This window comes from Physcomitrium patens, chromosome 4 (assembly GCF_059467195.1).
Source record: "Physcomitrium patens ecotype Gransden chromosome 4, ASM5946719v1, whole genome shotgun sequence".
Taxonomy (NCBI): Eukaryota; Viridiplantae; Streptophyta; class Bryopsida; order Funariales; family Funariaceae; genus Physcomitrium; species Physcomitrium patens.
In genome coordinates this window covers 18,018,069-18,030,079 of record NC_143413.1, presented here as the reverse complement: position 1 = coordinate 18,030,079, position 12,011 = coordinate 18,018,069, and the positions used below count along the sequence as shown (strand labels likewise).

The 12,011-nt window shown below is 38.7% G+C and overlaps 2 protein-coding genes across 7 annotated transcripts; one reads left to right on the top strand and one right to left on the bottom strand.

Moving 5' to 3' along the window:
- Positions 1-629: 629 nt before the first annotated feature.
- On the bottom strand, positions 630-4,693 carry LOC112281540 (U11/U12 small nuclear ribonucleoprotein 59 kDa protein). Its single transcript, XM_024518189.3, has 9 exons — positions 3,806-4,693; positions 3,122-3,626; positions 2,715-2,798; positions 2,346-2,411; positions 2,155-2,227; positions 1,768-2,027; positions 1,494-1,634; positions 1,282-1,322; positions 630-1,085 (listed from the first exon to the last, which is right to left on the bottom strand). The coding sequence occupies exons 1-9, from the start codon at positions 3,970-3,972 to the stop codon at positions 971-973; spliced, it is 1,452 nt and encodes a 483-aa protein (XP_024373957.1). The 5' UTR covers positions 3,973-4,693; the 3' UTR covers positions 630-970.
- A 237-nt stretch (positions 4,694-4,930) lies between these two features.
- LOC112281539 (uncharacterized) lies at positions 4,931-9,084 on the top strand. 6 transcript variants are annotated; one of them, XM_090250040.1, is made up of 4 exons: positions 4,931-6,812; positions 7,016-7,322; positions 7,732-7,907; positions 8,402-9,084. In XM_090250040.1, the coding sequence occupies exons 1-2, from the start codon at positions 5,402-5,404 to the stop codon at positions 7,135-7,137; spliced, it is 1,533 nt and encodes a 510-aa protein (XP_090106166.1). In that variant the 5' UTR covers positions 4,931-5,401; the 3' UTR covers positions 7,138-7,322; positions 7,732-7,907; positions 8,402-9,084. The 6 variants fall into 6 exon arrangements, with proteins under 6 accessions (XP_090106166.1, XP_090106167.1, XP_090106164.1 ...); XM_090250041.1 differs by having other exon boundaries at positions 5,251-6,812; positions 7,732-7,931; XM_090250038.1 differs by having other exon boundaries at positions 5,251-6,812; positions 7,013-7,322.
- The last annotated feature ends 2,927 nt before the right edge of the window (positions 9,085-12,011 follow it).

Genomic DNA, 12,011 nt, shown 5'->3' with positions numbered 1-12,011 from the left:
AATAATAACATTGATTTAGGTATTCCATTTAGGAACAACAATTTAAAAATTCATTTCTTAAAAATTCTACTTAAAGAAAGGATTTCATTTATTTTTTTGTATGAATGGTTTTTAATAAGTTATACAATAGAATATTATGAATTAGGATTAAAATCACACATAATGAAAAAGTAAAAAAGAAAACATCTACAATCAATTGTGGGTTTTATGTTAATTTGTAAATATTAGAAATCTCAAATGAATTGTACTTAACTTATACATTGTGTTGGTTCTAGATGTCTTCAAGAAGAAAATAAAAATTTACTTCGGAATTTACAGTCGATTTGGACTTCATTGTAATAGACTATAATTGGATGGGATTTGCATCCACTCAATTCAAGAAGTCATGTATCCGACTTTTGATATGGCGGACAATGAGCTTCACTCTTTGCATGACCAACACATACTGATGAGACGCTTCCAATGGAGATACCATAACAAGGCACCACATGTTTGGCCATTACCTCCACATTGCATAACAACAGAACTCACAAGCACAACCAGCCGTGTGATTGCCATTAGCATAGTGATTAGCGCAGATCCAACAATAAAACACAAAAATATTTTAAGTTTCCAATCAAAAGTAGATATCTTAGGCAATGCCAACCAAAAATTGATCTTTTGCAGCACTTAAGAAAATGTAGTATACAAGAGATGTAGTATGGACAGAGGATCTTGCTGCATTAAGTTCTAAATATTTCTCATCAAACATGTCGACATACAGATGGCTCAGATGCTCAGAACATCGGACATGTATAGTTATCAGGGTGAACCCCACAATACAATGTGATTACCTCAAGTACATGACCACATGTTTTCATGATCATCGCCATCAATGTTACAGATAGCAATGTCAAAACACGCATTACGCATGGCAAGTACCTTCATCTTCCTGGTCTTCTGTTTTTCCGTTCCTTAGGTTTTTTGCGTTTTAACTCAATCTGGTCTTTTCTGCCTCAACTTTTTTGCTAGTGGGTTGCACCAAATATGTAGCCCATATCGCATCTGCTGGAGGCGGAGCTTCAACCCAGTGGCCAGGTATTCGACTGAAATAAACAAAAAAACACGTTCATCAGTAGTCAGCATGTTCTAATTGGTGTGTCGTTTAGCACTCCTGGCCAACACACTTTACCATCAAGCATCAAGCAGTGGAAAAAAACATCAAGTCAGTTGAACATCGGCCATAATGTTGTTTAAATTTGCCAGAGTGACCTGACATAGGTGGTAAGGGTAGTAGCTCACCTTCCACCAGGCATGAGATAGGCATCCCATGCTCGTCTCACCTGAAAACGATTATCAACAACGTTTATTAGCGTGGGCAACAAGGAAGAAAATCATGCATCACATAATTGTCTGTTGATTGAAGGAGCTGGATCATGTTCTAGCTTGTTTGCATAGCTGTAGCAACTCATATGTGACGTACCAGTAATTCTCTGTGATGATTTTCTTTTTACCTCAATCAGTGCTCCCAGGTCCACTTGACTGCCGTAATAGAAGTGATGAAATTCGGCAGGTAGTTTGTAAGCTTCTTGTATCGTTGCTCCTATCCCCTGCGCATTTTGTGCATTGCTGCTACTAATTGTTGTTTCAACAACCTGAAACACAACATTTACAGTTAGTGATCATTTGATAATACGGCAAGGAGAGCCATGAGCATAATAACAGAACCAGTTGCTACGCAGAGAAAACGTTAGATTCACAACTGAATATTCGACAATGCTCTCTTACGTTCTGATCAGCAGGGTCTATCCGAACAGTATTGGAATCTCTTTCACTAGTTTCCTCAAGCTGAATCTCAAGCTGTCTATCACCATCTGCTTTGGAAGCAGTAGAAACTTGGCCAGTAACTTTCGCAGCTTTTGCAGCAATTGCTATGGCGGCCGCAGCTGCACGAAAATCAGCTGCAGCAGCAGCCTGGCGCTCTTCTTCTTGAACGGCTGCACGTACTCTGTCCATGAATTTGTCGTCCTCGTCTGGAAAGAAACAACCTACCACCAATGCACAAGAAAAACAGGTTCAAACAAATGGATAAAATGTTAATTTTGAAGGTGCTAAAATAGATGGAAGTAAATATCAAGAACAGAACATTGTTAAGATTGTCAAGTTATTGATAACCTTGTTTTTTCAGCTTTTGAATGCGAAGGGCACGTAATTCTTGAAGCTTTTCGACCATCAATACCATCTCCAGCTGCGAAATATCATAATTATTTTCAACTGGTGACATGGAACTGGGTATGGAACTTAAAAATAAATCTAATAATCACAGGAACCACTTAGCAGCTTCGTAGACAAAGGGTGAACAAAACCTCAGCTTCTAGTCTTGCTCTGTCCTCTTTAGCCTTTTTCTCTGCGACCTCTTTCATTTTCTCCATCTGCACAGCAATGAAACAAGATAAAACAGTTCAATTAAAAACTATCCTATGCATAATAAAAAAAATAAGAAAAGCTGAAACTACCCTTGGAGCTAATTGGCATGATCCCCAGCAGAGTATAGGACTCATATATATATATATATATATATATATATATATATATAGCCCTTCAAGAGTAGAATTGGGAAGTGTTGTCTTGCGCCAAAAATAAATACAGAAACGTTCCGACAAATATGAGCCATCCTCTAAATCATGAATAGCCGAAAAACAAATCCTCATTCCAGACACCTTGGCAATACTAACCTTGCTTCTAGCAATTGACTTAGCAATCTCTCTGGCCCTCCATTCATCGACGTTGTGGTCGGCTTCTTCGAAACTTTCTTGCTCCTGCAAAAATAATATCAATATTGCCATGGACAATACAGCACATGGAACAAGTCTGCGTCACTCAGAATACGCCAGAGGTGAACCAACCCGATATGCCATCTATTAAAATCACAATGCCATAACAATATGCAAATCTCATCATGGAAACAGCATACAAAGGAACTGAACCAACAATTCAGAAACCAGTAAAACGTTCATTTTTAATCGTTTAACTACACGGATGTAAGTACAGATTGAAATGGTGAGTTGAATACTCAAACACTGAAAAGCTGAAAAGAATACTTGAACGAAGAGTGGAAAAGAGACGAACATGAAAAACAAACCTTACGATGAGTCTCAGCTATCCGTTGTCGCTTCCGCTTCCTCCATCTCCTACTGCGTTGAATTTTATCACGTTTAGTCCTCAGTCTAGCAGCTGCTGCAGCATGCTCCCAACCCTCAGGAGCACCCAAAGCTCCCTCAAGCGGTGCCAATAAATTCGTGACACGATTCTGCAATTCCAAGGCCGCTTCCACTGTCTGTGCCTCGGAACCGCCACTAGTCTGAACTGCAGAGAGCAAAGCCGCACGGAGGGAGTCTCTCTCAAGGGCTGGAACATTTTCAAGTGATTCTATGGCATGTTTATTCAAAGTAGTGGACCTATCAGAGACCTGAATCATTGATGGAGCCTCTGTCGCAGGAACGCCTCTGGAATCATCCCCAATTTCAGTCACAGAAAGTCTTTCATGCTTCTCAGAAGAAGAGCGAAAATCGGAAACGCATTCTTTGATCGTGCTAGCAGTATCTTTCAGGGATTCACGACTTTCGAAAATTTCTAACTCTGTCGCACTGCAGCATACCCCAAAGCATTAGTAATCTGCATAACAGGAATTTCGCAAGACCAACGATAGATATCCAATTTCACAAAATCTTAAAACCAGAATGTATCGATGGGTTACTTCGCAGACAAGAGGATTCGCGCACCAGTTGATATAAAACTAAGAAACTAACAAGATTTCAATACGTACACAGCTTTGAGCAGCGCAGCGTTTTCCAAAAGCTCCCGCAAATGTTGTCTCAGTTGTACGCTGTTTTGCCACAACAGCTGCTTCACTGAAAAATCCGCAGGAACCACTGCCTGCGCCAGCTCCCGAGATCGGCCGGGTGGCAGGGGAGGTGCTTCTGAACTGTACATGGTCTCTGTGTATCTCAAAAGAAAACCTGTATCGAGGTCAAGTTTTTCCTTCTCCTTAAAACTCACATATCAATCCAACGTTACCATAGCTGAGTTGATTGCCATCCCAACCCGTATTTCTCTCAATTGTTGATCCGCGATTGTAACTCTATCAAAGAAACCATCTACAAGAAGCTCAATTTACTTCGCAGTCCAATGCACCACTACTCGAACTAAACCCTAATTTACCAGCTCCATTGCAACCATCCTCTGCTCGAAAGACCTTTACTCCACAATACTATCCTTGCGTTTCATCAGGCAATCCAAACTACAAACATCAGAAAATTCGATCTACCAGACCAAAACCTCTTCTTCATCAAGGTTTCATTGAGCTGAATCCAGACCAAATCAGGCCTTACATGGTAGATGACGGCGAAAATCGGTCCCTCTTCACACCCACAAGAAGTCTAGCTGTCAAGTCAGGAAGTGTACGATCGGTGAATACCACACCATCTATTCTCAAAACAGGCAGAAAGCGGAGAGTCGTAATCGTGTCCGACTTCTACTTCACTTTGCAAAACAAAAAACAACAACGCAATTTCTTCTGTACACGTATGTATTATGGGAGAACATTATACTATGACCAAGTGCGATTGGCGTTCAGGCAGTTGCGTAAGTTTCCAAGTGCAGACCAAAGCCAACCCTTGCACCATCGACCCTCTTTAACTTTTAACAGTTCAGATAGGGTACACAATACAATATTCGTTCAAGGTCAAGAATTATTATAATTTTCATTTGTATCAATGAGAATTTTGTTAACTTAACATTTAATTAAGTCGAAATTTTAAATTTATGTTATCTTTAATGATTCGCTGAGTTTGCTGAAAATGTCGACGTTTTTTACTCCTTGTCAGTATCAGACGAAGTTACAGGATCTAGTAACTACGCACTGAAATCAGTTTTTTGGGTTGACAGTTTTTGAATAGCATTCCTAACCACACTCATTGCAGAATAAGGAATGTTAAAATTTATCAAGAGTTGACTGTATTGTCTGCGGAACACTTCGGAGGAGAGGAATAGCAAGCAAGCGGGAGAAGGGCTTGAACTTGGCGCCAGCTATTGCCCGATTGATTGTTCTATTTCGCTCCTCCGACCACAGAATGTATTAGTGGTTTGTCAGGATTGCTGTGGGATTCTCGGTCGTGCCGTGATTGTGGTTTGCAGTTTAGAATCCTTGGCTCTGGGAAGAGTTGGAAATTTGGTTTCTTTATTTGTGGAGGTTTTATGCTGGACGGTTGTTAGGGCTTATTTGCTTTTGATTGGAGTTGGTGAATTGGACACGATCGTGTTGGCTGTGATTGTTCGATTGTTTGGATATTAGGTGTGTGTGCGTGTGCTTGTGGTGAGGGTTGAGGAGGAGAAGAAAATACGGTGTCTGCGAGGGATCGCGATGGAGAGTGAAACAACGGGAAATGAGGCAAATGTGGTGAAGGAGGGGGATCCGAAGGAGGTGAGAAAGGAGGGGTTGCAAGAGCAGGAGGCCGTAGCAGTTTTCGCAGCCGTAGACCTGGCAAAGGAGAAGTTAGAGTCCGTTCCGATTAGAAAGGAACGATTGCAGAAACTAATGGCAGACTTGGAGCTTCAAAGATTAACAATAGTGAATTATACTCTAGAGTGGAAAGAATTCGAGGACCATTTTGTAGAACTCGAGTCAATAATGCAGAAGAGACTCGATGACCTGGTAGCCAAGGAAAAAGCCTTTGAGATCAAGTACCAGGAGATGCTAAAGGCCCTTGACAACAGGGACGAAGCTTTGTCATTGCGGGAGAAGGCCACGCTCTCCCGAGTTCAGGAACAGAAAGACTCTGCTTTTGCGTCGCTTTTCGAAGAAAAGCGCAAGTGGCTGGAAGAACGATCTCACATTGAAGCTGAAAGTGCCTTCAAGGGCCCTCTGATCAACGGTGTCTCTGCTGAAACAACATCCAGTAAACCAGAGTCTCCTCGCCCTACGGGCACAGCCATTACCAATGGCCCTGATCTGAACCCTCAAGCTATGGAAATAGATGGTTCATCTCCTGCTAAGCCTGCTGGAAGCACAACCATCACCCCTGTTGAACATGGTGGGGGTGCAAATGGGCCAGTGCCTGCAAGGCAGTCCGACAACATCATCATTATCGCTCCCGTCACCTCAAACACAGATTCTCCTCCCACAATTAATACTTTTACTAACAATGCTCCCGCTCACGCTCCTAAAGCAGTAGTACCTGAAGTGCATGTGCGCCCACAGCTACAGGCGTTTTGCGAGATAATGGATGGCGATGGGCTAAGGAAGTACATTGTCGACCATCGGAAGGATGTGGGTGCCCTCCGTAATGAATTGCCCTCTGCTCTGCAGTGTGCTATCGATCCCGCATGCATGGTGTTAGGAGCTTTGGAAGGGTATCACCTTCCCGAGTCAGCCAGTGTGACAATGATCAATCCTTCTTTGCGACAGCAAGGGAACTCCGAGAAGGATAAGGAATCAGGGGTTTCGGCTAACCGTCGGGCCTGTATTCTGCTTCTGGAGTGTCTGGTTTTGGTTTTAGCCGACACAGTGTTGGGAGCAGATCACCCGGTGGTTCCTACTAATGTTAAGGAATCGGCCAAGCAGGTAGCAGACCAGTGGAAGTCCAGAATAGATCTGCAAGGAGATGCCGCTGGCTATTCTCTTGATGCTCAAGCTTTTCTTCAGCTCGTTGCTACCTTTGGATTTGCTACGGAGTATAAGGATGACGAGCTGTGCAAACTTGTCACCCCTGTTGCCAGGCGCAGGCAAACCCCTGCGCTCTGCCAGTCCCTTGGACTCTCTGCCGAGATACCAGGTTGGTGTCTCTCCTCTGTGCTGCCGCGTTGAGGCCTCCCAGGCCTGTTCATGTCGTTGCGTGCGGTCTCTAGAGTTCTAGCTCCTTATCACCCTTATTCCAGATCACTACCGATTTTCTTTGTTTTTTGCACCCAACTCCACCTGCACTTTTCGCAAGGCATTATATTCTTTTACTGACGAAACTTCTCTCATTTCTAGCAGCAGGACGCGTCGAGGCGGAGGTTCCTGCTGTTTTCCATCTTTCCGTGCTCCCCATTTTTCTGATGTGTTTCGTGACCAGATCCTGCCTATCTTTCCTAAAGGCTGCCCTGGTTGTATATTGATTGTCATAATGACCAGCAGATTTTCTATCCTAACCCAGTCAGGCTTCGACGTTACTGTGAGGTTTTTGTGGTAGACTGAATCCCGTTCAAGGATTAAGCATGTGAAAGTGTGCTTCTTCTGTTTTTGTCTCGCCGGAAGTTTGTCCTATGCTTTCGTAACGAGGATGGCCAACTTAGGTTCTTTGGTAAGTAGGTGATTTTACTAAGCATTCTTTGGCGTGCTTCTGATGCCCTTTGCTGTGTTCCGTGCTCATCACATGCATAAATGTTCATTGATCTTACTCAAGTGGTCATAAGTATCAGATAAGTCAAGTAGATGCTAACAACGATTACCATGATCTTATCAGACAATTGGACTGTGCTTCATAGGTTAGTCATTTGTTTGGGTTTAAAAATACGTGTTTCGCGTCTATTTGGTGACTATTGTAACTAAACAGGGTATGTGGCTACTGCTGGATACTTAAGCACTGACTCTTCACAGTTTTAGAGAATTCTTTCACAGATAAACACCATGTGTCAGTAGTTTTAGTGAGTAGGTTCGCTCAAATATACTCATTATTTGCTATCTTTTATCATTGTCTGTTTCTATCACAGATGTCGTGGACAGGCTGGCCAAAAAAGGCAAGCAAATCGACGCTCTCTCATTTGCTCACTCTTTCGGAATAATGGATCGCGCTTAGCCCATTCCCTTGTCAAAAGTCTATCTAAAGTAGTCCCGAAGATCCGCACAGTTAATTCTAAAGACTGGAAACAGCTCAGCAGCTGCTCAGGTGCTGCACAACATACTCTGCAGAGTTAGTTTACTCCCACAAGTGAATTTCTGATAATTATGGATGGTGGATGGTGAAGACAGTACATTTCTCTCTGTTATATTCTGGGAATCTTAAGTAGAGATATATTCACAATCTATTGTGAAGGAACTCAATGAGTCAGAACGAGTGAAGGTCATATTAGTTCATCTCTTGAAGGATATCTTTATGACGTGTGCTGCTACTTTGAATAGTACTTAAATCAACTCGTTAAGGATAAGATGTTTTACTGGTGAAGTTCCATCTTCATTGTGAATCCCTGTGGCGGATGTTGGCATTTTATTAAGCGTTTTTTACAGGAGCATTTATAATCATTTTTACTCAACTGGGTACCAGTGACTACTCATTAAAACAGTCTCTACCACAGTTATCTAAGCAAGCAATTCACCTTTTCAACATTTTTGAGTTATTGTAATGATAACTGAAACACCAGTGGTATTGTTTCGGTTTTGCAGAACGATGCTACTGTGAAAGAGCTGGCTGCACTGAAAGCTGTGCCGAAGTGCATAGAAGAATATCAGTTACAAAGTCAGTATCCGTCCATGCCACTTCAAAGGCGCGTAGCTCAATTAGAGAAGGCTAAGTCAGATAGAAAAAAGGCAGCAGTGGCTGTTAAAGCTCAAACCAAGCGACCTCGTGCTAGCAATGGTGCTGGAGCTGGTTATGCGGCTATTACGAATGCCAATAACAATGACAATAGAAGCTATTGCCGTGGTTCCACGGGCAGAGGCCAATACGGGAGTGTGGGCGTAACTGGTTATTGTATGCAAGTACAGAATACATATAATTGTCGTGGCCCAGGGGGTTGCTCTATAACATATGCAGGTGGAAATCGTAGCCCAGTTTCCCTCTCCAGCACGTATCTTTTTTCTCCGGATGGCTTAGGGTCACCTGTGTGTGGATCCTCCGGTTACACCAATCCTACTAACTCGTATAGTGGTTATCAGTTTGGTAGTGGGCTTCCTCCCCCTCCAGCTTATCAGGCTTCATTTCTCCACTGAAGTTTCGATCATGAAATTTTTTGTAGCATATTAAAGCTATCTTGGCTCCCCACGGGTTTCTGATCAGGGCCATTCTGCTAACAACATTCTTTTATCTTTGTAATAGAATTTGGGCACTGCAGACACGCTTCACTAAATTTGATTGGATGTATAAAAAGGTTGGGGGATGTGAGTGGGATTCTTGTCTGCTTTGTGTTCGAGGGGAGCAACTACAGGTAGAAACACATCACGTAAATCACTATGCTGAGCTGGTTCACAACAAACCATTCACTTGCTTCTATTGATGATGTTATAGTTCTAGGACTATTTCATACACCAACGTGATAGTAATGAGAATTCATGAAGAAATCGTTCGAAATGTTGTATTAACTTGTTTGGGATTTTGCAATGCCCTGCATTTGCTTCGAAGTGATGTAGCCCGATGTTAAACTGTATCTTTTTACATCTACTTTTATAGTTTTGTGCAGCTGTTTACAGGTGGATAGTGGCTACCTTTATTTAGTAACTGTCTTAGAAGCAGAAAAGTTCGTGTCTTGTCTGGTGGTTACATCTCAACTGTACTTGAGTAGGTGCTTGCCATGTTTCTAACGTGAATTTTTCTACTGCAAAATAACCTCATGAGGTAACTTCATATGCTTCTACCGCCTAAAATTAGGAAAGGTTGGTACTCAGGTTTGCCACGGATTAGATTTCCTTTGTTGCAGAGGCCTTTTTGGAGAATTAATGTCTCTAAACTCAGTAACCAATTCTATGACAGTTGCAGTTCTAGTTGAACACAGCTGTGGTAATTTTCACCGAAGAGAGAAAACACGCAGGACACTTCGAATTTCTGCCAGCGTCTCTGCTACCCCTGACGAGGTTTTTCTTCGCTGTGCTGAATTAATGAAAGTACGTTCAGGGAAAATGAATTAGTTCTTGTTAAGAACATTATATCCTGAATGCACACCTAGTCGGTCTCCACTTCATTGAATGAGATATAAAATGTGGTTGTCCTCGTTGCAATACTTAAATCGTACACCTTGGTTAAATGAAGAAGGTTTTTTTCAATTAGTGATGGCTTTTGTGGAAGTGTGCAACCAGCTCCCTCTTGAATAGTGGTCATATTAACGTCTAGCTGGCTAATAGAATTACAAAGAGATTGTCAATGCTTCTTGCTTCGGTTTTCAGTATTCGTGTTACTGCTGTATCCTATACCCTCTTTGAAGCAATACCCAATTGATGTGTCGCCTCTGCTTGAACGTAATACAAGCGTTTGTTCCTACAGAAAACTTACACGTGTAAAGCTTACAATTTAGTTGTTTGTTCTTGGACCATAAATACTGAAAGATGACAATAATTGTAAGAGATTGGCAGGGGGATTCAACTTGATAGAAACTGTATAATTATTTAACATAAGTGCATTTTATAACTTTAGACATCTACAAATCAAAATTAAACTTGACTTAGTGATATTTAGATCTAGATTTTACTTTTCTGTAAAAGGAAGCAAGAAGTAGAAACAAAGATAAACAATGAAAGAAGAATCAAAACCATCAATTAACTTTGTGTTTATAAAAAAAAATTTGAAGCCATAAACTAAACAAAGATTTATGAAACAAGTTGACAACTTTGAATGTAATCTCACGTTTGTATTCTCATAGATAACTTGTAAGACCTAAAGCTTGTTGTCTAAGATGTTGATGCATTATGGAACAATTGTTTAAAGTAGTTTTTGATGAATATTTGTTAGTAAATTTTGTAAAACAATTTTTTTACTTTTTTTATTTTTTTTTATTTTTTAGGTAAGTTCTTTGAAAGAAGCTTCTTAAATCTTCTAAAAACATTTGTTTAAAATATTTTATGAAAATGAAAGTATCTTAAAGAGTTTAAAATAACCTAGAAAGAAAAATAAATACATATACTTAATAAAATATCCTTTTTTACAACAAGTTCTAAAAAAATTTTAAAAAAGGGAAAAAAAATCTATCACAATATAATTCTAATAAATCACATATAATATAAAAAAATATAAGTTTTATTATTTGAATATATTCAAAAGGTATTTGGATCTTCAAATTATACTTTTTTATTTGAAAAAAAACATATATATATTTTGTTCCTCAAAATATGACTTACAAGCATAAATATATATATATATATATATATATATGTATATTGTATCTATGGATTTTTTTTATTAAATTTAAAATATATCATTAATGACTAATACAACTTTGTTATTTTGTGTGTATTGCACTTTAAAATCTGGTTGTAAAATTAATTTTTTTTATATTTTTCTACAATTTGAATATACATAATAATTTATTATATAAGTAATTGCACAAATTTTTACACAAAAGAAATTATAGCAATATGGATTGCACATGAAAAATATGAAAAACTTCTCTAAATTTTACTAATTTTTGTTCTTAGTTATAAACTTATAAATCTTAATAGCTAAATCAATAAATAAACAAGATACATCATAAAGGAAGAGAGGATGATAAAAAAATTGATTTTAAATATTTAAATAAGTAAATAACCAATTAATTCATTTGTATGCTTGTACAGACACCTTTGATATATTATTTTGCTGGATTATATCAAATTAGAAGCATCAATCAGTTATTGTATTGAAGAAACATAATACAATGTATGATAAGAATTAATTAAATTATAATAGTTAAACAAATTAATTATAGTTACTTTTTATTTTTTATATTTTTTATAAGTATTATCACTTAATAAATTAACAAAGTTTATAATCATCAAAATTAAAGAAGATTTATATAATTAATTTTAATTTTTAAAATTAATTTTTAATATAAATATTATTATAAACTATATATTGATTATTTTTTTAAAAAAATACATAATAAAATTATAATATTTTATTTGGAGTTTTTTTCTTATCTTTATATTAATTAATTAAAATTAAAATATAAAATTATTAAGTATTATTCTTTAATAAATTACAAATCATTTGTTATTATGTTTTAAATATCTAAATACAAGCATCCTATAAAGATAGGATGTTAAAGCTATTGGATACACAGAATACTATCAAAGACAAATATAAATTCAA

Bases quoted from the DNA above. Each gene is read 5' to 3' on its own strand.
- LOC112281540 (XM_024518189.3), bottom strand. From the start codon at position 3,972: ATGTACAGTTCAGAAGCACCTCCCCTGCCACCCGGCCGATCTCGGGAG. The intron at 3,627-3,805 runs GTACGTATTGAA...GGTATGCTGCAG, and splicing joins GCTGCGCTGCTCAAAGCTGT to TGCGACAGAGTTAGAAATTT. The intron at 2,412-2,714 runs GTTAGTATTGCC...ATTGCTGTGCAG, and splicing joins AGTCAATTGCTAGAAGCAAG to ATGGAGAAAATGAAAGAGGT.
- LOC112281539 (XM_090250038.1), top strand. From the start codon at position 5,402: ATGGAGAGTGAAACAACGGGAAATGAGGCAAATGTGGTGAAGGAGGGG. The intron at 6,813-7,012 runs GTTGGTGTCTCT...TCTCATTTCTAG, and splicing joins ACTCTCTGCCGAGATACCAG to CAGCAGGACGCGTCGAGGCG.